Genomic DNA, 25,318 nt, shown 5'->3' with positions numbered 1-25,318 from the left:
TGGTTAAGAAGGCATGCGGCATGCTTTCCTTCATTGGACAGGGTATTGAGTACAAGAGTTGGCAGGTCATGTTGCAGTTGTATAGGACTTTGGTTCGGCCACATTTAGAGTACTGTGTACAGTTCTGGTCGCCACATTACCGAAAGGATATGGATGCTTTGGAGACGGTGCAGAGGAGGCTCACCAGGATGTTGCCTGGTGTGGAGGCTGCTAGCTATGCAGAAAGGTTGAGTAGATTGGGATTATTTACATTAGAAAGATGGAGATTGAGGGGGGACCTGATTGAGGTCAAAAAAATCATGAGGGGTATAGACAGGGTGGATAGCAAGAAGCTTTTTCCCAGAGTGGGGGACTCAATTACTAGGGGTCACGATTTCAAGGTAAGAGGAGGAAAGTTTAAGGGAGATATGCGTGGAAAGCTCTTTACACAGAGGGTGGTGGGTGCCTGGAACATGTTGCCAGTGGAGGTGGTAGACACGGGCACGATAGCGTCATTTAAGATGTATCTAGACAGATACATGAATGGGCAGGGAGCAGAGGGATACAGATCCTTGGAAAATAGGCAACAGGTTTAGATAGAGCATTTGGATCAGCGCAGGCTTGGAGGGCCTGTTCCTGTGCTGTAATTTTCTTTGTTCTTTGTATAGTAAGGAGAGAGCTTGTCAGAGACAGACTCAGGGCTGGTGTGCACCAACAGCCCTTGTATGATCACAGAATTTTTAAGGTGCAGAGGGAAGCCATTCAATCCATCATTGTCTGGGCTGGTTCTACTCCCTAACATCTTTGTCCCATATCGTTGCAGACCATTTCTATCCAAATAACCATCCAAATGCCCAGATTAAACCTGCCTCCATCATATTTCTAGGTGATATAAACAAAAACAAAGAAACCTACAGCACAGGAACAGGCCCTTCAGCCCTCCAAGCCTGCGCCGATCAAGATCCTCTGTCTACCCTGTCACCTATTTTCTAACAGTCTGTGTCCATTCGCTCCCTGCCCATCCATGTATGTTCTATACCTAAAGCTTTTTTTCTCACGTCACCCTTGTTCTATTTACACATCTCTTGTTTGTGTTCATTTTCTGAGCAGAAACAGTTGTTCCCCATCGAATCGATCCAGCCCACTCATGATTTTGATAATCTCAGCCAGATCTCAGCCTTCACCTTTGCAACAGTTCCAGCTTCTTCCATCTAATGTTAGTTATATTCATGAGGTCTGTAAACAGCTAAGGCACCATCAGAAACTTCATGATTTCCTGAATGAGATTCCTCAGTTCAGTTGGAAAGGCTGATATCCTCATCCACTTGAGATCTGGTCAACCAGGAGAAACCCACACTTGCCAGGCCCAGTAAGCAATTAGAAACAGCATTTATTGCAAGGGATCTGGGGTACAGCAATTAACAGGTCTGGCTACAATTGTTCTAGGTTTAGTTGAGACCACATCTGGAATGCTGTGTGCAGCTTTGATCTCCATATTTAGGGAAGGATATGCTAGCATTGGAGTTGATACAGTGAAGGTTCACACGTCTGGAGCAGTGGGGGTGGGACCCACTACTTTCTCTGGGGTGACGTGAATGGGTTGATATTCTTTGGAGATAGTAGGAACTGCAGATGCTGGAGAATCTGAGATTACAGGGCGTAGAGCTGGATGAACACAGCAGGCCAAGCAGCATCAGAGGAGCAGGAAGGCTGATGTTTTGGATCTGGACCCTTCTGCAGAAATGGGTCCAGCTTTCCTGCTCCTCTGATGCTGCCTGACCCGTTGCGTTCATCCAGCTCCACACCTTGTTATCTCAGATATTCTTTGGAGTTTACAGCAATGAGAGGTGATCTCATTGAAACTATGTACAATTCTGAAGGAGTTTGACAGGATGATGCACAGAGAGACATCGTTTCCCTCACTCTGAGGAATCGAGAACATGGCAACACAGCCATGGGAGAAGGTGCCAATCATTTGAGACTGTGATATGGTGCAAATTACTTTGCATTCCAAGGGTTGTGAATCTTTGGAATTCTCTCCTGCAGAGGGTTTTACATGCTCCTTTGTTGGACACACAGAGCTGAGGGAGGCACGGGTTTTGATGTCTCAGGGAAGAAAAGGTAATGTCAGCACGGGGTTCCTCTCTCAATGGACAGAGACAGAGATGATGGGCGGTGGTTTAACCTGGGGGTCACTGTGCCTCGGACAAGGGGAGAGGTTGAGAAGGAGATTCCTTCAATGGTAACCTCAGCTGGTGCAGGACTGAACCCACACAGTGTCAGTGTCATATAGCATTACAAACCAGCGATCCAGCCAACTGAGCTAACCTCAGGAACAATGAAAAATCAAACACAACTATATTGAATGGTACAGCAGACTCAATGGGCTGAATGGTATACTCCTGGTTTTTGTGTCCTCTGACAGTACAGCTGGTGTCAGTCCATGAGGTAGGCTCATGTCTATGAGGTTCTGATGTTTGGATGAGAGTCACACGGACATGGCAGTTTAACACAGAAGTTGACAATGTCTTTCATACCTTTCTCCCTCTCACCCTTTGCAGATTCTACTTTCTCAGTCTGCACTCTTTTAATTATCTCATCATCTCTCTCCACACTTTCCTTCCGATGGTTAAGCTGTAAACTCACCCCAATTGACATATTGGGAGCCACATTAGCCCCTAGTGCCGGGTGAACTGAGAGTTCAGTCACAGTTTGGACCTCTTCAGACTCATCACCAAAACATCACATCAGTGAACATTATTAAACACGTGACAAAGAAATATTCAGATTCGAAACAGATGTGACAACTGGGCATACTCACAATCACAAGACTTCTAATAAATACAGGTTAACGTTTGCAAAGTTGATTCAGAAAGAGTGGTTAATAATTGTTTGAAAAAGACTACATTTAAATAGAATCTGAAGATTTGACTAGGCAGCCTTGAGTTGCAGTGCTGGTGTCAAACCGCAGTGAAACAGGGATCTTCTTCAGTAATATAAGAACGACAATTACAAATGGATGTCACTGGCTGAGCCCAGCATTTAAGCCTTTCCATTTTTGCCCCTTGAAAAGGTGGGGGTGAGCTGCCTTCTTGAACCACTGCAGTCCATGTGCCGCACATTGGGCCACAATGCCATTAGAAAGGAATTTCCAGGATTTGGACCCAGCGACAGTGAAGGAGTGGTGATATATTTCCAAGTCAGAATGGTGAGTGGTTTCAAACAGGCAGTTCACCACTACCTTCTCCAGGGCAACTAAGGACAGACAATAAAATGCTGGTCTAATCAGTGATGCCTACATCCCATTAATGAAAGAAAGGAATTGCCCCAGAGTAGAGTATAACCAGAGAGAAAGCAGTGATCTGGGACGGTGTGATATAAGAGACCGAGGGCTGTCACATTGGACTGACTCAATGTGCCCAGACCCTCTCCTCCATCTGTGTCCCATTACCCACCCTGTGACTGGATCACCCACTGCAGGATTCGCTCAGCATCGGCAGCCAGTCCCTGGATGAGACCAGTCAGTAGCCATTTTGAGACTGTGAATGCAATTCCTCCCGAAGCAAGGGGACCAAGAACGGGAAGCCCTCGGATCAGATACTCTCCGGCCATCAATCCCATTCCCGGGCCACTGGACAGGAACTTGTACAGGAGGGGAATGTTTATGTGTGCCACTTGGGGTGACTGCATTTGGGTCCTCAAATCCTGCAGTGGCTTCTGAATGTCAGCTGACATTCTCTTGAGGGATTCCTCATCCAGTCCAAAGCACTTGTAATAAAAGGGCAGATTCTTACTCAATAAAGCTGCATCACAGGCAATGGCTACCCCTGGGACAGGAACAGCTGCAGCGCAAGACGAAATCAGAGCTAACTTCCAAACGTCTGCATTCAGTGAATCCTTCCTCTTCGCAATGAATCTGGAACACAGCGGGTGGATGCTTTTCAAGAATGCTTGCTTCCTGAACTTGGGCAGATCCTTTTTCAACGTCTCTTGCAGCTGCTTTGAATCATAATCTTCAAAGAAACGGCAAGATATGAGGAAGACCTGAGGAGAGAGCACTCCTCGCTCTGTCAGATAGCTCACTGCTTCCTCGGTAATCTCATTTTTTACCTCGTGTTGGTCAGTCAATGCTGCTTGGTTTCTCCAACATCGTGCGATGTCATTGTCAATCTTGCTGCGAACAAAGTAGAAATGGGCTCCGCTCTCCTGGATCCACTGGGCGAGGATGGCATGGCTTTCCTTGAAACGCTCGGAAGCCACAATGATGAAGAAGTCATACCTGTGGAAGCCCACATTCTCCCTGTAACTCTCCAGTTGGAAATTCGGGGTCCCTAACCCAGGGAGGTCCCACAGGAGAACATGGCTGAGCGTGTGGAGCGGGTAACTGGTCGGGACCAATGTGGTTTCTGTCGCTCCAGTTTTAGCAGCTCCTGGATGGTTATCAGAAACACCACACAGAGCATTAACCAGCGAGGATTTCCCAGCACCAGCCTCCCCGATCACACCGATATTGATCGTCATATTGTCCAGGTTCGACAGGAAGTCCAATATCTGAGCGATCAGGTCAGATAGCCCACCCACTTCAAATGCCTCCTTCAGACTGTCCCGTACTGTGCAGTCTACACGATCAAGTATGTCACCTCTAGGAAGAAGAACATCAAACACAATATCAGACAGGAAACAGGGCGCCAAGCGCTCCCTCAGCACTGACCCTCCGACAGTGCCCACTCTCTCAGCACTGACCCTCCGACAGTGCCCACTCCCTCAGCACTGACCCTCCGACAGTGCCCCCTCCCTCAGCACTGACCCTCCGACAGTGCCCACTCCCTCAGCACTGACCCTCTGACAGTGCCCCCTCCCTCAGCACTGACCCTTCCACAGTGCCCAATCCCTCAGCACTGACCCTCCGACAGTGCCCAATCCCTCAGCACTGACCCTCCAACAGAGCCCACTCCCTCAGCACTGACCCTCCGACAGTGCCCACTCCCTCAGCACTGACCCTCCGACAGTGTCCAATCCCTCAGCACTGACCCTCCAACAGTGCGGCGCTCCCTCAGCACTGACCCTCCGACAGTGCGGCGCTCCCTCAGCACTGACCCTCCGACAGTGCCCGCTCCCTCAGCGCTGACCCTCCGACAGTGCCCAATCCCTCAGCACTGACCCTCCAACAGAGCCCACTCCCTCAGCACTGACCCTCAGACAGTGCCCACTCCCTCAGCACTGTCCCTCTGACAGTGCCCAATCCCTCAGCACTGACCCTCCGACAGTGCCCACTCCCTCAGCACTGACCCTCCGACAGTGTCCAATCCCTCAGCACTGACCCTCCGACAGTGCCCGCTCCCTCAGCACTGACCCTCCGACAGTGCGGCGCTCCCTCAGCACTGACCCTCCGACAGTGCGGCGCTCCCTCAGCACTGACCCTCCTACAGTGCCCGCTCCCTCAGCGCTGACCCTCCGACAGTGCCCAATCCCTCAGCACTGACCCTCCAACAGAGCCCACTCCCTCAGCACTGACCCTCAGACAGTGCCCACTCCCTCAGCACTGTCCCTCTGACAGTGCGGCGCTCCTTCACCACTGACCCTCCGACAGTGCGGCGCTCCCTCAGCACTGACCCTCCGACAGTGCCCGCTCCCTCAGCGCTGACCCTCCGACAGTGCCCAATCCCTCAGCACTGACCCTCCAACAGAGCCCACTCCCTCAGCACTGACCCTCCGACAGTGCCCACTCCCTCAGCACTGACCCTCTGACAGTGCCCACTCTCTCAGCACTGACCCTCCGACAGTGCCCGCTCCCTCAGCACTGACCCTCCGACAGTGCCCGCTCCCTCAGCACTGACCCTCTGACAGTGCCCGTTCCCTTCCTGCTGCAACAAACTTTGGTTTTTGTGAGCCCTGTCACCTTCCCGATATTTTATTATTCAATCACATGTTAAGAGTTTTACTGGCCATGGAGCACTTATTGCCTCATCCCTAATTGCCCAGAGGGCTGTTTAGAGTCAGCCACATTGCTGTGGGCCTGGAGTCACATGTTGGCCCACACCTGGTAAGGGATGGCAGTTTCACTCCTTGGCGGACATTAGTGACCCAGATGGGTTTTTCCTGACACTCAACAATGGTTTCATGATCATCATTAGATTCTTAATTCTAGATATTTTATTGAATTCAAACTCCACCATCTGCTGTGGCAGGATTGGAACCCGGGCCCCCAGAATGTTACCAGTTCTGGGTTAATTACACCAATGCCTCTCCATTGTCTCAGTGGCAGGACGCTGCCACCCAGTGTGTCACAGATACAACAGCGGGACGCTGTCAATGTGGGCCGCGGGGGAGGAGGTGACAAAAGCAGAAATTGATGGAGAAACTCAGCAGGTCTGGCAGCACCTGTGGAGAGAGAAACAAAGTTAATGTTGCAGGTCCAGTGACCCTTCTTCAGAAATGTTAGTGGCTGAGAAAAAGCGATATCAATGCTGAAGCCAACCCTGAAGGGTCGGGGGGCGTGAGTGTAAAAGTGGAGATTGAGCCCAGAGAGAGATGTAAAGCGGTAGGTGAACAAGGGGATTATGGAAAGCAGCTCAGGACAGAATAAGAGATTATAAGAACTCCGAGTGAGAAAGTGCTGAATACGACCATATAATGTGATAATGGGCCTAGAAGGATTTGGGAACAAAAACGGAAGTTGCTTGAAAAGCTCACAGCATAACTGGAGAGAAATCAGAGTGAACGTTTCAGGTCCAGGGACCGTTCCTCAGAACTGAGCCTTCCTCTTTTGGTTTTTATTTAGTGATAACCAGCCTCGGTGTGGGGCTGGGTGGAAAGCACAGAAGGATGGAATCAAGCCCTAACTTTATTGAACTCGATATTGACTCCGGAGGGCTGCAGGGTCCCCAAGTGGAAAATTAGGTGTTTTTCTTCCAGCTTGCGCTGAGTTTTGCTGGAACCCTGCAGCGAGTCTGCGGAAGGCGGGCAAGGGAGGGGAGGGGGATGTGTGTACGGTGGTGACATCAGCTGAAGCTAATGGGAATTGGCAGCTTATGGTCCTCTGGGTGTGGATGTTGGTGGGATGGTCAGTAAGGACAAGGGGAACCCTATCGCTGTAGTGGGAGGGAAGAGAAGGGGTGAGGACATTGCAGAGATGGGGAGACGAGTTTGCTGGGTGGGGAGGTAGGAGTGGGGATGGGACTGGTCTGGAGAGGAATTGGGGAGGTGGAAAAAGGCTGGAGGATGGAGATGGATGGAGTGGAGGCTGGTCAGTGGATGTGACAAAGGCAGTGGCCAGGTTGAGTAAATGAGGAGGGGTCATTTCCCAACAGGCATCCTCAACCAGGAGGGGCTTCCAGGGACAAATTCCCACATGAGCCTCAGAGCCCTCAGGCAGGTTCTGTTTTTCCACTGCAAGTTATAATCAGGAGGCCTCACTTCCCAAGAGGGTAATGGAAGCAGCATCCAGAGGAACTTTCCAAAGGGAATTGGTCCGGGACCTGGCGGACAAGGTTTGACAGTGGTGGCTGGGAACTCGATCAACATCCTCATCCAGTCGTTTAGCAACTAGCGCCCAGATCATCCTCCTGGAGAGAGAACCTCCAATTCACTCACTTGATCATCTCAGGATGGTTCTTAATCTGTGACCAAAGTAAATGAAACTGAAACTTCTCGGTGTCAAGATTACTCAATATGTACACGGTGGGTTTCAGAACACCTTCCTTGCACAGACAGGTGATACAAAACTCTCGGATCTCCTTCAGGAACTTGCTTTCTTTATAATTGGATTCATGACGCAGTTTATAAGCCTCCAGATCACTTTCAATCTTGTTACGGACAAATAAAACCGTCCTGCCCATGTCCTGAAGGGTCTTTGCAACTTGGCCATGGTGACCCTTGAAGATTTCAGAGGCGATGATAATGACGATCTCATAATCTTTGCCATTGACCTCCTTCAGATACTGTTCTGGCTGCACACTGGGCCTGATGGGAGGAAGTTCCCAGATCCTGACATTGGAATATTTGGGGAAGGAGTATACCTCAGGCTGTGTACACGACTCCTGCTGTCCAATCTTTGCTGCTCCCTCATCGTCAGTCTGAAGACCTCGTAGTGCATTGATCAAAGACGATTTTCCTGACCAGCGATCACCAAAAACAGCCAGGTCCAGTCCAGGCCTCTCAGTACAATCCCGGGCTCTAAAACAGAAAGATATTCTTATTTAGTGTCCCCAAAACTATTTATTTAGTTTATTCACTCATGTAACGTGGGAGTCACTCACTGGACAGGATTTCTCGCCCATCCCTAGTTGCCACTTGAGAAGGTGGGGATGAGCTGTCTTTTTGAGCCGCTGCAGTCCTCCTGCTGTGGGTTGACCCACAATGTCCCTGAGGGAGGGAATTCCAGGATTTTGACCCAGTGACAGTGAGGGAACGGCAATATATTTCTAAGTCAGGATGGTGAGTGGCCTGGAGGGGAACTTGCAGGGATGGTGTTCCCATTTATCTGCTGCCCTTGTCATTCAAGATGGAAGCGAATGTGTGTTTGGGAGGTGCTGCCTGAGGATCTTTGGTGAATTTCTGCAGTGCATCTTGTAGATGGTACACACTGCTGCTACTGAGCGTCGGTGGTGGAGGGAGTGGGATGTTTGTGGATGTGGTGTCAATCAAGTGGCTGCTTTGTCCTGGATGGTGTCGAGCTTCTTGAGTGTTATTGGGGCTGTACCCATCCAGGCAAGTGGGGAGTGTTCCATCACACTCCTGACTTGTACCTTGTAGATGGTGGACAGGCTTTGGGGAGTCAGGAGGGGAGTTACTCACCCCAGTATTCCCAACCTCTGGCCTGCTCTTATAGCCACTGCGTTAATGTGGTGAGTCCAGCTGAATTTCTAGTAAATGGTAATCTCCAGATTGAGGATCTAGGCCTGAAATATCAGCTTTCCTGCTCCTCTGATGCTGCTTGGCCTGCTGTGTTCTTCCAGCTCTACACCTTGTTACCCACAGAATGTTGATAGCGGGGCGATTCAGTGATAGTAAAGCCATTGAATGTAAAGGGACAGTAGTTAATTTGTCTCTTACTGGTGATAGTCATAGCCTGGCATTTGTATGACATGAATGTTACTGAGAACTGCACAATCTCTCTTTCTGGGCCAGACCTTTCATCTCTAGAATCAATCCAATGAACCAGATGATGGTCACAAAACCAAGATTGACTGTCAGTAAAAACCCATCAGGTTCACGAATGTCCTTTAGGGACGGAAACTGCCATCCTTACCTGGTCTGGTCTACACGTGACTCCAGGCCCACAGCAACGTGGCTGAGTCTTAGCACATTCCGTGAACCACATTTCTCTAGCATTTCCTATTTTTGTCTTAATTCCTTCAGTGCCGAAATGTCACTGGTCTTTATTGTGACCTTGCTCAGGGACTGAGCATGCACGGATCTCTGGAGAACACAATTACCATTGAGTGAAAAATATTCTCTTCATCTCAGTCCCAAATTCATAGAATCCCTACAGTGTGGAAACGTGCCATTCAGGCCAAAAAATCCAGACTGCCCCTCCGAAAAGCATCCCATCCTGACCCCTTCCCATACCCTTACATTTATCTAACCCACCTAACCGAAACACCCCTTGGCACTCTGGGTAATTTAGCATGGCCAATCCACACAAACTGCCAATCTCTGGGCTGCGGGGGGAAAACCAGAGCACCTAGAAGAAACTCAAGTAAACTTGGCAAGAATGTGAAAACGCCACACAGACATTCACCCGAGGGTGGAATTGAACCCGGGTTCCTGGCACTGTGTGGCAGCAGGGCTAACCACTGAGCCACCATGATGCCCTTTCACCCTTGGCTCTAGCATCATGTGGAAAACCATTCTCTCCACAGCCACCTGGCTAAGCCCTGAAGAATTTTATCATTTCAGTGCAGCTGTATCTCACTCTTTGCAATGTCAGACAACACCAAGCTGACTGACTCAATGCTGTACATACCTGTTGAGCTCCTCGATCTTCTCTTCGAGACTGTCCTGGAGCAGGGAGAACTGGTAGATCTCAGGGGTGGTGTTAGACACAAGGAAAACTGTAGGGGTCTGTGCACCCCTCTCTGACAGACATTGAACACATGCTGAGGTGATACTGTCTAGAAATCTATTCAGATCATTTATGGAGCTAATCGTGGATGCACACCGCTGTGAATCTTTATCAATGTTGGTGCGAACATAGTAACAGGGTTTGTCCTTTGTCTGAGCTTCCTTGGCAACATTCACATCATTCGAGGCAAACTGATCCACTGAGGAAACAATTATGAGAATGTCATACTGGTCCAATGTGGAGCAACTCAGGTAGTTTGAGTTGAATTCCCAGAAGGTTACGTTTGGATATTTGGGATGGTCGTACTGATATTTGGGTGGAGATGTTGAGAGTTCCTGTATGTCCTCCTCACCTCGCAAAGCTTGGATCAGTGAGGTCTTTCCTACTGCAGGGGGCCCTGTCACTGCAATCCACACAGCGTCTGGCCTCTTGGAGCTGATCCACAAGCCCATTGGGAAATCGTTCACAGCAACGCAGTCACCAATACAAGGTCATCTCCCTGATGACAGCAAACAACACCAGAGAATAGTAATCAAGACCCACAGGGACAGCACGGGGTTAGATACAGAGTAAAGCTCCCTTGACACTGACCCCCCCACCCTCCATCAAACACTCCCAGCACAGGGACAGCACGGGGTTAGATACAGAGTAAAGCTCCCTCTACACTGTCACCCCCACCCTCCATCAAACACTCCCAGCACAGGGACAGCACGGGGTTAGATACAGAGTAAAGCTCCCTCGACACTGACCCCCCCACCCTCCATCAAACACACCCAGCACAGGGACAGCAAGGGGTTAGATACAGAGTAAAGTTCCCTCAACACTGACGCCCCCCACCCTCCATCAAACACTCCCAGCACAGGGACAGCACGGGGTTGGATACAGAGTAAAGCTCCCTCGACACTGACCCCCCCACCCTCCATCAAACACTCCCAGCACAGGGACAGCACGGGGTTGGATACAGAGTAAAGCTTCCTCGACACTGACCCCCCCACCCTCCATCAAACACTCCCAGCACAGGGACAGCACGGGGTTGGATACAGAGTAAAGCTCCCTCGATACTGACCCCCCCACCCTCCATCAAACACTCCCAGCACAGGGACAGCACGGGGTTGGATACAGAGTAAAGCTCCTCGACACTGTCACCCCCCCACCCTCCATCAAACACTCCCAGCACAGGGACAGCACGGGGTTGGATACAGAGTAAAGCTCCCTCGACACTGTCACCCCCACCCTACATCAAACACTCCCAGCACAGGGACAGCACGGGTTTGGATACAGAGTAAAGCTCCCTCGACACTGACCCCCCCACCCTCCATCAAACACTCCCAGCACAGGGACAGCACGGGGTTAGATACAGAGTAAAGCTCCCTCGACACTGACCACCCCACCCTCCATCAAACACTCCCAGCACAGGGACAGCACGGGGTTGGATACAGAGTAAAGCTCACTCTACACTGTCCCCACTCATTGCTTTCTTTCACACTGCTTCCAGCTGATTTTTTTTGCCTCTCTGATTTCCACAGAGCTCTTCAATCAGTCTCAGTTTCTGGTTGGTCAACAATTAACGGAGAGAAACAGTGATCTTGTTTTCTATCAGTTCTTCTGATAACAGCGTGTGCAGCACCCTGGCTGTGCCAGCTCTGGGAATGATCTCCAGATAGTGTGACTTCCCCTGCCCCCTGCCCTCTTGACACCTCCCCCACTCACCCCCACCACCCCCGACCATCACCCCTCCCCACCCACCGCATTCCTGCACATTTCTCCTTTTCCTGCCACACAGCCATAGAGACTTACAGCATGGAAACAGACCATTCAGTCCAACTCATCCGTTCCGACCAGATCCTAAATTAGTCCAGTGCCAATAGCCAGCATTTGGCCCATATGCCTCAAAGCCCTTCCTATTCATGTACCCATCCAGATGCCCTTTTAAATGTTGTAATTGAACCAGCCTCCACCACTTCCTCTGGCAGCTCATTCCATACACGCACCACCCTCTGTGTGAAAAAGTTACCCCTCAGGTCCCTTTTAAATCTTTCCCCTCTCACCTTAACCCTATGTCCTGTAGGAACCCCCTTCCCTGGGAAACAGACCTTGACTTTGACCCTATCCATCGCTCATGATTTTATAAACCCCTAAGGCCCCACCATAGTCATGTAGAACTTTGCTGCAAAATCTACACATTGTACTAAGTCACTGTAAAACAAGTTAACTCAGATAAGAGAATCAATATTTGTACTTTCTTCAGAAAACTCAACCTAAGTTCGTGAGTCACGATTTCCCAAGGACAAAGCCATGATGACTATCCCTAATCAGTCCTTGCCTTTCCAAGTACACACAAATCCTGTCCCTCAGGTTTCCTCCAACAACTTGCCCACCGCTGATGTCAGGCTCACCGATCTGCAGTTCCCTGGCTTTTCTTTATCACCCTTCCTAAACAGTGGCACCACATTAGCCAACCTCCAGTCTTCCAGCACCTCACCTGTGGCTATTGATGATACAAATATCTCAGCAAGGCGCCCAGCAATCTCTTCCCCACCTTCCCGCAGAAAGGTGTGCCTGATCAGGTTCTGGGGATTTATCCACCTTTATGGGTCTCAAGAAGCCCAACACCACAACTGCTGTAATATGGACGTTTTTCAAGATGTCACTATTTGTTCACCCAAGTTGTCTTGCTTCCAAATTATTCTCACTAAATATGTGGAATTAACAGTCTAATGATGGACATGAATCCATTGTCAATAGTTGGGAAAAACCCACATGGGTCACTAATGTCCTTTAGGGAAGGAAGCTGCCATCCTGACCTGGTCTGGCCTACATGTGAGTCCAGACCCATAGCAATGTTGTTGACTCTGAACTGCCCTCTGGGTAATTAGGGATGGGCAATAAATGCTGCCTGGTCAGCGATGCTGTCATCCCATGAATGAATAAAGAGCAAAAAAAATTGAAATCACATGCTTTTGGAGCGCTGCTGCTGATGAAGGGGTATGCTCCAAAAGCTTGTGATTTCAAATAAGCCCGTGGAACTATAACCTGGCGTTGAGCGGCTCTAGTCCTATTTGCCAGAGCGATCTCATGTCCGTTTTTGACCGTCCTGATTTCCCTCTTGAGTATAGTCCAACTGCTCTGACACTCCTCTAGGGATTCACTCGAGCCCTGCTGGCTTCACCTGACATATGCTTCCTTCTTCTTCACCAAAACCTCAATTTCTCTAGACACCCAGCATTCCCACAGCGTTCACCCCAACAGGAACATACTGTCTCTGGACTCTCGTTATCATTATTTATCCAGTTCCCTATTTAGAACGTTCCTGTTGAACCTGTTCTCCCTGTTGTTTCAGGCAGCATGCTCCAGATTGCAACAGCTGGCTGTGAGAAAAACCTTCATCCTACTCCCACCGCTCCCCCCCACCTCCCCACTACCTCACTCGAGATCTTTACAACCCACCCTCTGGAGACAGACCCTCCCACCCAAGGCATATTTTTTACTGAATGACCCTGTTGAAACACTCCTGATTTGGAACACTACCATTATATTTCCTCTTAACTTTTTCCGGCCAACAGAGAACAATCCCAGCTTCTCCAGTCTCCCTCTGCCTCACCTTTAGGGGAGTCGATGACCTGGTGATATTCTCACGAGACCATTAACCCAGAGACCCCAGGTAATGTTCTGAGGACCCACTCCAGCAGATGGTGGAGCTTGAATTCAATAAAAATCTGGAATTAAGCGTCTAACTTTGACTCTGAATCCATTGTCGATTGTTGAAAATCCCATCTGGTTCACTAATGTCCTTTAGGGAAGGAAACTGCCATCCTTACCTGGTCTGGCCTACATGTGACCCCAGACCCACAGCAATGTGGTTGACTCTTAACTGCCCTCTGGGTAATTAGGGATGGGACAATAAATACTGCCTGGCCAGTGATACCATTATCTGTGAATGAATAAAAAAACGTGAGGTCCCTCATCCCTTGTCCCACATCTGAACAAGCCTCCCTCCCCACCCTGCTGAAGACTTCCCATCCTTCCTGAAGTGTAGGTTCCAGATATTGGCACAACCTGCCAGCCGTGGGGTTATTCCCTGCTCCAAGATATTCGACTTTAGTCTGTTTAATGAACTCACCTGGCTGAATGCTCTAATGACTGGGTTCGGGAGACCTTCGGAAAGAGCCACTTCAGAACGGTTCAAACAAGGCATGAAGCTGGACCGTGGGTTTTTAGGCTGACCTGCTGCAGTTACAGCAAACACAACAGGCAGGCTCTATTCCGGGTAAATTACTGTTTCAGTTTCTATTCTGAGTCATTCAGCTAGTCTTGCCTGACAAATACTTGATAGTTATTGGTTTAACCTGATCATATGTCCTTTAAGGTTTTTTTTTAATTAACTATGTAGCGTCCAGGCTGAGGGAAGAGAGAGCAATAAGTTGCTGTCATAGTGACTGACTCTCAAACGATGGGCTGAATGGCCTCCTGCTGGGCTGGTGACTTTCTGATCCAGTCACTCAGGATGAAGAGAATTTAATTCCCAAACTGAATGGATTGCGTTCAATCTCAGCTTCATCCTTCTCACAAAACATTACAATGAGGCACATTCCTCCTCTTTATGTCCATTTTAAACAGGGCCTGGTCATGGGGGGGAAGGAAGCGATTTCATCAGGCCCGAGTTTCTTCCCCCAGTCAACCACCTCACTCACCTCTCCCTCCCTTTCCCCCTCACTCTTCCCTTCAATTTCCTCCTCACTCTCCTCCCCCTCCCTTTCCCCCACTCTTCCCTTCAATTTCCTCCTCACTCACCTCCCCCTCCCTTTCCCCCTCACTCTTCCCTTCAATTTCCTCCTCACTCACCTCCCCCTCCCTTTCCCCCTCACTCTTCCCTTCAATTTCCTCCTCACTCACCTCCCCCTCCCTTTCCCCCTCACTCTTCCCTTCAATTTCCACCTCACACCCCGCCAGAGTTTTTGGCCGGGGGGAGTAAGTTGAAGTTCTTTCTGTCTGTGCAAATCCATCTGTCTACGTTTGAAAAATAACGGTTCATGTGTGCCTAAAGAAGAATTGATGAGTCCATCTTCCTTTGCATTTCTGGAAGATTCTGCCACTGATGTGTGGGCAATGTGCGTGGGCACGGTGTGTGGGCAGGGTGTGTGGGCACGGTGTGTGGGCAGGGTGAGTGGGCACAGTATGTGGTCAGGGTGTGTGGGCAGGATGTGTGGGCAAAGTATGTGGGCAGGGTGTGTGGGCAGGATGTGTGGGCAGGGTGTGTGGGCAGGGTGTGTGGGCAATGTGTGTGGGCAGGGTGTGTGGGCAGAGTGTGTGGGCAGGGTGTGTGGGCAATGTGTGTGGTCAGGGTGTGTGTGCACGTTGTGTGGGCAGGGTGTGTGGGCAGGATGTGTGGGCAGGGTGTGTGGGCAATGGTGTGTGGGCAATGTGTGTGGGCACGGTGTGTGGGCAGGGTGTGTGGGCATGGTGTGTGGGCAATGTGTGTGGGCAGGGTGTGTGGGCAGGGTGTGTGGGCATGGTGTGTGGGCAATGTGTGTGGGCAGGGTGTGTGGGCAATGTGTGTGGGCAGGGTGTGTGGGCACGGTGTGTGGGCAGGGTGTGTGGGCAGGATGTGTGGGCAGGGTGTGTGGGCACAGTGTGTGGGCAGGGTGTGTGGGCAGGGTGTGTGGGCACAGTGTGTGGGCAGGATGTGTGGGCAGGGTGTGTGGGCAGTGTGTGTGGGCAGGGTGTGTGGGCACAGTGTGTGGACCTATACGTGGACTCTTGCACCATGAGGACATCCAAGGGTTGTCTTGAGCAGCTGCACTTTGTTTCCACCTCTCTCTCTCTCCCTCTTTCTCTCTCATTGTCTCTCTCTCTCTCTCTCCCCCAGTCTCTCTGTGTTTCTTCCTGTTTCTCTCTCTCCCTCACACTCTCTCATTGTCTCTCTCTCTCTCTCTCTCCCTCAGTCTCTCTATCTCTCTCCCTCCCAGTCTCTCTGTCTTTCTTCCTGTTTCTCTCTCTCCCTCACTTTCTCTCATTGTCTCTCTCTCTCTCTCTCCCTCAGTCTCTCTCTCTCTCCCTCCCAGTCTCTCTGTCTTTCTTCCTGTTTCTCTCTCTCCCTCTGTCTCTCTCACTGTCTCCCTCAAACTGTCTCCCTTGCTCTCGCAGTCTCTGTGTCTCTCCCTCTATCTCTCTCTGCCTGTCTCCCTCTGTCTCTGTCTCTTGCTCTCTCTCTCTCTCTCTATCTCTCTCTCTGTCTCACTCTCTCTCCCCTGTCTCTCCCTCCCTCCCTCTATCTCTCTGTCCCTTCCCTCTCTGTGGCTGCTCTTGTTCACTGGAAACTCTTGACATCATAAGAGACATAGACCTGTCCAGCACAGAAACTGACCCTTCAGTCCAACTTATCCATGCTGGCCAGATCTCCTAAATTAATCTGGTCCCATTTGGCCCATATTCCTCAGAACTCTTCCTATTTATGTCCCCATCCAGAAGCCTTTTAAATGTTGTAATTGTATCTGCATCTTCCTCCAGGAGCTCATTCCATACACATTCCTCCCTCTGTGTGAAAAAGGTGCCCCTCAGGTTCCCTATAAATCTTTCCCCTCTCACCTTAAACCTGTGCCCCTCTAGTTATGGACTCCCTCACCCCGGGGAAAAGACCCTGTCTATTTACCCTGTCCAAGCCCGTCATGATTTTACAAACCTCTATAAGGTCACCCCTCAGCCTCCGAAGCTGCAGGGAAAATACCCCCAGCCTCTCCCTGTAGCTCAGACCCTCCAACCCCAGCAATATCCTCATAAAACTTTTCTGAACCCTTCCAAGTTTCACAACGTCCTTCCTTTAGCAGGGAGACCGGAATCGCATGCAGTATTCCAAAAGTGGCCTCACCAATGTCCTGTACAGCTGCAACATGACATCGCAACTCCGATACTTAATGCACTGACTGGTAAAGGCAAACACACCCAGCACCTCCTCCGCTGTCCTACTGCTGATGAAGGATCACCGTTCTCGATGTGACTTCCTGCATTGATACAAAATGAACAGATCTTCAAGGAGGCTTCAACACTGTCTTTGAAACATTTCCTTTGGGTTCTGTGTGAATGGTTTACCGATGGGCACTCCCTTGGGATTGAGATGAACTGTCTTGCAGTTTGTGTTCGATGGGCTTGACAAGAAATAGATAAGTCGAGGGCGGCACTTGTGTCATATACAGGTTTGGGGGGGTGGGTGTGTGTCTTTGGCGATCACTCCCAGATTCGGGCTGACAAGTGGCTGGGAACACTCACACCACACAAATGCCAGGCAATGACCATCTCCAACAAGTAACAAGCTAACCCAGCATGGTAGGATTTGACCCATATCCTCAGCCTAGGAATGTCTGGATCACTGTCTGCAGTGACAGTGCCATGTAACCAGAACCAGGAAGATTGTGAATCTCTGGGAAGGAACAGAGCTGGACATTGTCATTACCTATAACCTGTTCTAGCAGAGAGACGAGGTCCAGACTGCGTCCTAATCACTATCACTCCTGGCATCAGTCTCTGTCTGAGCAGGGTGGCACGGTGGCTCAGTGGTTAGCACTGCAGACTCACAGCGCCAGGGACCCGGGTTCAATTCCAGCCTCGGGTGACTGTCTGTGTGGAGTTTGCACATTCTCCCCGTGTCTGCATGGGTTTCCTCTGGGTGCTCCGGTTTCCTCCCACAGTCTAAACCTGTACAGGCTAGGGGGATTGGCCATGCTAAATTGCCCATAATGTTCAGGGGTGTGTGGGTTATAGAGGGATGGGTCTGGGTGGGATGCTTCAAGGGGCGGTGTGGGCTTGTTGGACTGAAGGGCCTGTTTGCACACTGTAGGGAATCTAATCTAAGTATCAAAGGTCTGAAGGATCACACTAAAGTCACCCTCTTCAGTGAGAACCTACTGACCAAACTGCAAACCTCCATGTGCCATCACCCAGGACAGCCCCTGTCCCCGGTGGGTCCTCAAATTCTCTGTAACATACACAGAGGGGACTTGGCCTCTCAGCCAGGAAACACTGTGGTTGGTTTGGCCATGACAGACTGGAAATGCCATCACAGCTTAGTCAAACAACCCTGACAGGACCATCAGAAATATGAACAGGAGTAGGCCATTCAGCCCCTTGAGCCTGCTCCACCATTCAGTGGGATCAAGGCTGATCCAACATTCTTCACATCCACTTTCCCACTCTTTCCCATAACCCTTGATTCCCTGACTGATCAAGTATCTATCTTAGCCCTAAATACACACAAGGACTCTGTGGGAAGAAATTCCTCCTCATCTCAGTCCAAAAGTGGCACCCCCTACAGGCTCCTGATGGCAGTGGGTCAGCATTGAACCCATCACACAACACAACACTCCGAAGAAGGGGCACCAGACTCAGAGTGTTAACTATGTTTCTCTCTTCACAGATACTGCCAGATCTGCAGAGTTTCCCTGTTTCTGATTTCCAGAATCCATGGGATTTTGCTTTCGTTTAAGTCCCCGAAGCAGACAGATGTTTCTCAGTGATAATGGGAACGGCAGATGCTGGAGAATCCAAGATAATAAAGTGTGGAGCTGGATGAACACAGCAGGCCAAGCAGCATCTCAGGAGCACAAACGCTGACGTTTCGGGCCTAGACCCTTCATCAGAGAGGGGGATGGGGAGAGGGTTCTGGAATAAATAGGGAGAGAGGGGGAGGCGGACCGAAGATGGAGAGAAAAGAAGATAGGTGGAGAGGAGAGTATAGGTGGGGAGGTAGGGAGGGGATAGGTCAGTCCAGGGAAGACGGACAGGTCAAGGAGGTGGGATGAGGTTAGTAGGTAGGAGGTGGAGGTGTGGCTTGAGGTGGGAGGAAGGGATGGGTGAGAGGAAGAACAGGTTAGGGAGGCTGAGACAGGCTGGACTGGTTTTGGGATGCAGTGGGGGGAGGGGAAGAACTGGGCTGGTTTTGGGATGCAGTGGGGGGAGGGGAGATTTTGAAGCTGGTGAAGTCCACATTGATACCATTGGGCTGCAGGGTTCCCAGGCGGAATATGAGTTGCTGTTCCTGCAACCTTCGGGTGGCATCATTGTGGCACTGCAGGAGGCCCATGATGGACATGCCATCTAAAGAATGGGAGGGGGAGTGGAAATGGTTCGCGACTGGGAGGTGCAGTTGTTTATTGCGAACCGAGCGGAGGTGTTCTGCAAAGCGGTCCCCAAGCCTCCGCTTGGTTTCCCCAATGTAGAGGAAGCCACACCGGGTACAATGGATGCAGTATACCACATTGGCAGATGTGCAGGTGAACCTTTGCTTAATATGGAAAGTCATCTTGGGGCCTGGGATGGGGGTGAGGGAGGAGGTGTGGGGGCAAGTGTAGCATTTCCTGCGGTTGCAGGGGAAGGTGCCGGGTGTGGTGGGGTTGGAGAGCAGTGTGGAGCAAACAAGGGAGTCACGGAGAGAGTGGTCTCTCCGGAAAGCAGACAGGGGTGGGGATGGAAAAATGTCTTGGGTGGTGGGGGTGGAAGTGTCGGAGGGTGATGCGTTGTATCCGGAGGTTGGTGGGGTGGTGTGTGAGAACGAGGGGGATCCTCTTTGGGCGGTTGTGGCGGGGGCGGGGTGTGAGGGATGTGTTGCGGGAAATGCGGGAGACGCGGTCAAGGGCGTTCTCAACCACTGTGGGGGGAAAGTTGCGGTCCTTGAAGAACTTGGACATCTGGGATGTGCGGGAGTGAAATGCCTCATTGTGGGAGCAGATGCGGCGGAGGTGGAGGAATTGGGAATAGGGGATGGAATTTTTGCAGGAGGGTGGGTGGGAGGTGGTGTATTCTAGGTAGCTGTGGGAGTCGGTGGGCTTGAAATGGACATCAGTTACAAGCTGGTTGCCTGAGATGGAGACTGAGAGATCCAGGAAGGTGAGGCATGTGCTAGAGATGGCCCAGGTGAACTGAAGGTTGGGGTAGAAGGTGCTGGTGAAGTTAAATAATCTAGAACAAGAGATCATCATCTTAGGATAAGGGACAGCAGATTTATAAAGAGATTGAAAAGAAATTATTTCTTTCAAAGCGCTGTTAATCTATGGAATTCCGTACCACAGAGTGTACTGAACACTCGGACATTGAGCAAATTTAAGAATGGGACAGACAGAGTGTTGATGAGTAATGGGTTGAAGGGTTATGGGAGCAGGCAGGGAAGTGGAGTTGAGGTTGAGATGAGATCAGCCACCATTATATTAAATGGCAGAGGAGGCTTAAGGGGCTGAATAGCCTATTCCTGCTCCATGTTTTGTGTTCTTACAGAATTCCTGCTCAGATTCCCTGGCATTTCTCAGAGGAGAGTTCCCATTTGCACAGTCTCTAGTTGGATACTCTGATGCTAGCCAAGCCCAGGCCAGCTGGATTCCGACAACCTCCTTCCCTGATACCTGCCTCTTGGAGGACCAAGTAGCTTCTCTCCTACTTGATTCACAAGCTCCGCCAGAGGCAGCAGTGATGCTGCGTCCCTCCAGCACTGGGTCCACTTCAGTTTTCCCAAAGTGGGGAACCACTGGCCAATGGCCTTCCAGTTTAGTGTCAGCTCTGACATCATATTTCCCAAATCTCGGAGAGTTACACATTGTATTCACTGGTCTATTAGTTTCAGCTTGTTTTTGGAATAGAGAGCTTCCGAGATATGGGAAGTGATGGGCATTTTCCAATGCCTAGTGGGAATCTCAATGGGTAGTTTCATGTTTGGGATGTTGGTGTGGATCGGTAAATACTCACCAATCTGAATACTGTCTCCCTGTGCATCCTCAGTATTTTTATACACTTTGTTGACAGAAGTATGTATAATTATGAGAGGCGTGGGCAGGGTGGAAATATCAAATACTGGAGGCATAGGTTTAAGGTGAGAGGAAGAAAGTTTAACGGAGATGTGCAAGCCACATTTTTTTAACACAGTGGGTGACAGTTGCCTGGAACTTGTTGCCAGGGGAGGTGGGAGAAGCAGATACATTAGCAACAATTAAAGGGCATTTTGACAGATACATGAATAGGCAGGGAATAGAGGGATACAGACCATGGGCAGGCAGACGGGATTGGTTTAGAATGGCATTGTGGCTGGCACAGATAAAATGTGCCATACAGCCTGTTCCTGTGCTGTACTGTTCCATATTCTATGTTTAAGCACAGTGTAGTTCTATCACAGACACAGCTGTTGTGATATTTTTGGCCTCCAGCCTTTGGTTGAGGTTGATAAGATGACTATCAATGTGATAGCTTATCACCATACCTGGAGGGGAGCCTGTCAGTGAGACTGCGACAAAGATAAAATATCATACCAGGACAACGGGACCTCTCTGACCGATGCCTAGTGAGATAGGAAGATGAAAATTCTGTGGAAACAGTGCCCCTCGACCCACTCGATCTGTTCCCATTAATACCTTGAAGAATGAGCTCAAATCACCCTCCCTACCTTCCACAGACAATATCATCGGTGCTTCCAGAGGAATTTCAACTTCGGAATTTCATACCTGAATTCCAGGATGACAACGATCTTGAAAATGTAGGAAGCTGTTAGGAGGCTATGGACTTATGGCATAGGCCTATTGAACCATTCAACGAGATGGTAGCTGATCTGATAATCCTCGATTCGACTTTCCTGTCTTTTCTCCATAACTCTTGATACCTCTACATCCCCCTGAGGTAAAGAATTCCACAGATTCACTCCTCTCTGAGAGGAGTTCCTCCTCATCTCTCTCTTCAATGGGTGACCCCTTACTCTAAGATTATTCCCTCTGGTCCAAGATTCTCCAAATTCCTCAGCAAAGTGGTATTCTCATAATCCGGAGACCCAGGTAATGTTATGGGGGCCGGGTACGAATCCTGCTACAGGAGGTAAGATAAGGCCTGATGTGTGGGATTAGAATAAGGGCATGGGAGAAGGTGATCAAGCCTTAAAATATTGAGTCCTGAACACTGTAGAGTATCCAAGTGGAAAATGAGGTGTTGTTCTTCCAGCTTGCACTAAGCTTCACTGGAGAACTGCAGCAAGCCAGTGACAGAGATATTAACCAGGAAACGGGAAGCTCAGTGTTTATTTTGTGGGCACCCAGTCTTTGCTTCATCTCGTCAGTGTAGAGGAGACCACCTTGTGAGCAGCAAATGGCCTGGCTTTGCAGTCCTGCCATGGAACGCGTACAATTTAAATGTTTTGGAAGTTTGGCACTCAGAGCCGAATGCTGACCATGACACTGTTGTTGATTGTTGTAAAAAGTATCTGGTTCTCTCTTCTCCTTTCAGGAAAAAGGCTGCGATCTTCATGTAGGCAACCCAACACGTGACTCCAGACCACAGTGACGTTATGTGGCATCTTTTTCCAAGGTGGCACTGGTGGAGTAGGCAGGGTATGGGCTCAGTGTGGACCTATCCCTTTCCATTTGCTTCGCTTTTTTCCTCCTTTTCTCATTATCCTTTCTTAAAATCTTTAAACCTTGTTTTAACTTATCAAGTGGAGAGCGCGGTGATGGCCAGTGGTCAGTGGGCCAGGGGCAGAGTGGGATGGTCAGTGGGCCTGGGGAACAGTGGGATGGTCAGTGGGCCTGGAGAGAGCGGGGCAGTCAGTGGGTTCGGAGCAGAGTGGGACGGTCAGTGGGTCCGGAGAGAGTGGGACGGTCAGTGGGTCCGGAGCAGAGTGGGACGGTCAGTGGAACTGGAGCAGAACGCGACGGTCAGTGGGCCTGGGGAACAGTGGGATGGTCAGTGGATCCGGAGCAGAGTGAGACGGTCAGTGGGCCTGGAGCAGAGCGGGATGGTCAGTAGGTCCGGAGCAGAGTGGAATGGTCAGTTGGTCTGGAGCAGAGTGGGACGGTCAGCGGGTCTGGAGCAGAGCGGGACGATCTGTGGGCCTGGAGCGGAGCAAGATGGTCAGTGGGCCTGGAGCAGAGTGGGACGGTCAGTGGGCCTGGAGCAGAGTGAGACGGTCAGTTGGTCTGGAGCAGAGTGGGATGGTCAGTGGGGCCCGGAGCGGAGCAGGACGGCCAGTAGGTCTGGAGCAGCGTGGGACGGTCAGTGGGCCTGGAGCAGAGTGGTATGGTCAGTGGGCCTGGAGCAGAGTGGGACGGACTGTGGGCCTGGAGCAGCGTGGGACGGTCAGTGGGCCTGGAACAGAGCGGGACGGTCAGTGGGCCTGGAGCGGAGCAAGACAGTTAGTGGGCCTGGAGCAGGGTGGGATGGCTAGTGGGTCCGGAGCAGAGCGGGATGGTCTGTGGGCCCGGAGCGGAGCAAGACGGTCAGTGGGCCTGGAGCTTTGGACAGCAGGAGAGGTGGTGGGTGTGGGTGGAGGTGAGAGTGAGACCACTTGTGGAAAGCACCCAGCCTGGATTGACTGCAGACTAGAGAAGGACTGTAAAGTTTTCTATTTAACTTCATATTTTCCTAATTAATGCGATGGAGAACTGTAGGATAGGGCTTTTAGCTGTTTCTCTTAATTTTTCTATTTTTATAGCGAATGTATTTTTGAACGTAAGATTTGTAACTCGGTACTTTGTACCTAAGATAGGCTATATGTGGTGACATTGTACATTTTTCACTGTCCTCCTGTACTAGAGCACATCCGACAATAAAACATTATTCACAAAGTGTTGTCACCTTCCAACGTGCACTGCGAAGAATGAAAAAAAGCTGATGGTAATACTGCAGATGACACTCAAGTCGGTGGAGTGGTGGACAGTGTGGAAGAATGTGGCAGGTTGCTGGAGACTTGGATAAACTGCAGAATTGGGCTGAAAGGTGGCAAATGGAGTTTAATGCAGATAAATGTGAGGTGATTCACTTTGAGAAGAATAATAGGAAGGCAGAATACCAGGTCAGTGGAAAGATTCTTGGTAGTGTGGATGTGCAGAGGGATCTTGGTGTCCATGTACATAGATCCCTGAAAGTTGCCACTCAGGTTGATAGTGCTGTTAAGAAGGCTTACGGTGTGTTAGGTTTTATTGGTAGAGAGATTGAGTTCCGGAGCCATGATGTCATGCTGCAACTGTACAAAACGCCAGTGCGGCCTCACTTGGAATATTGCATACCGTTCTGGTCACCCCATTACAGAAAGGATGTGGAAGCATTGGAAAAGGTGCAGAGGAGATTTACCAGGATGTTGCCTGGTCTGGAGCGAAGGCCCTATGAAGAAAGGCTGAGGGACTTGGGTCTTTTCTCATTGGAGAGAAGAAGGCTAAGAGGGGATTTAATAGAGACATACAAGATGATCAGAGGATTAGATAGGGTGGACAGTGAGAGTCTTTTTCCAAGGATGATGACGTCAGCTTGTACGAGGGGGCATAGCTACAAATTGAGGGGTGATAGATTTAAGGCAGATGTCAGAGGCAGGTTCTTTACTCAGAGAGTGGTAAGGGCGTGGAACGCCCTGCCTGCCAATGTAGTTAACTCAGTCCCATTAGGGACTTTTAAACAGTCCTTGGATAAGCATATGGATAATGATGGGATAGTGTAGGGGGAGGGGCTTAGATTAGTTCTCAGGTCAGCACAGCATCGAGGGCCGAAGGACCTGTCCTGCACTGTATTGTTCTATGTTCTATGTTCTTTGAACAAGTCAGGTCCCATGGTGAGACCTGTCATGACAGATCATTCATCTTAATTTTGTAATTTGGTTGCCATGGTGAACATTTTCGGAAGACGCTGCCAATGTACTTTTTAAACAAACACCACTAAGATTATTACACACACCAAAGGGGGAAAATTGCAAAATATTTTACACTATTTGTTGAAACAATCCCATTCCAAACATCAGAAGTAACAATTCACCCCCTGACCTTCAACAACCTTAAACTATAAGACTCCAACATACAGGGGCAGAATCAGGCCATTCGGCCCATTGCATCTGCTCTGCGAATCATAGCTGGTATGTTTTTCAACCCCATTTTCCTGCCTTTTCCCTGTAACCTTTGAACCCCTTATCAATCAGGAACCTATCTATCTCTGTCTTAAATACACTCAGTGACTTTGCCTCCACAGCCCTCTGTGGCAATGAGTTCCACAGATTCACCACCCTCCTGCTGAAGGAATTCCTCCTCATCTCAGTTCTAAAGGGTTGTCCCTTCGCTCTGAGGCTCGTGCCCTCAGGTCCTAGACTCTCTACTCACTCTACTCACCCATGTCCACTCCATCCAGGCCATTCACTATTCTGTAAGTTTCAAACAGAGCATCTCATCCTCCTAAATCCTATTGCTACTCAGACTTAAAGACTCACCCTGTTTCCACTCTAAACTGCTTTGTTCAGTTGATATGGGCCATGCTGTGTTTCTTTCCAGAAAGCTTCTC

At 49.9% G+C, this 25,318-nt stretch overlaps 1 protein-coding gene across 1 annotated transcript; it reads right to left on the bottom strand.

Moving 5' to 3' along the window:
- Positions 1 to 1,381: 1,381 nt before the first annotated feature.
- LOC125453424 (uncharacterized) lies at positions 1,382 to 14,315 on the bottom strand. Its single transcript, XM_048533003.2, has 4 exons — positions 14,166 to 14,315; positions 9,947 to 10,544; positions 7,573 to 8,154; positions 1,382 to 4,621 (listed from the first exon to the last, which is right to left on the bottom strand). Exons 2-4 carry the CDS (start codon positions 10,495 to 10,497, stop codon positions 3,427 to 3,429), a joined length of 2,328 nt encoding a protein of 775 aa, XP_048388960.1. The 5' UTR covers positions 10,498 to 10,544; positions 14,166 to 14,315; the 3' UTR covers positions 1,382 to 3,426.
- Between the last annotated feature and the right edge of the window lie 11,003 nt (positions 14,316 to 25,318).

The sequence above is a fragment of the Stegostoma tigrinum genome, chromosome 6 (assembly GCF_030684315.1).
Source record: "Stegostoma tigrinum isolate sSteTig4 chromosome 6, sSteTig4.hap1, whole genome shotgun sequence".
Classification (NCBI taxonomy): Eukaryota; Metazoa; Chordata; class Chondrichthyes; order Orectolobiformes; family Stegostomatidae; genus Stegostoma; species Stegostoma tigrinum.
The sequence above is the reverse complement of the archived record's forward strand: the minus strand, read 5'-3'. Positions and strand labels throughout refer to the sequence as shown.

Excerpts from the sequence above, each read along its gene's own strand:
- LOC125453424 (XM_048533003.2), bottom strand. The coding sequence starts at position 10,497 with ATGGGCTTGTGGATCAGCTCCAAGAGGCCAGACGCTGTGTGGATTGCA. Across the intron at positions 8,155-9,946 it reads AAGATCGAGGAGCTCAACAG|AGCCCGGGATTGTACTGAGA; the intron begins GTATGTACAGCA and ends TTTCTGTTTTAG. Across the intron at positions 4,622-7,572 it reads AACCATCCTGAGATGATCAA|AGGTGACATACTTGATCGTG; the intron begins GTGAGTGAATTG and ends TCTTCTTCCTAG.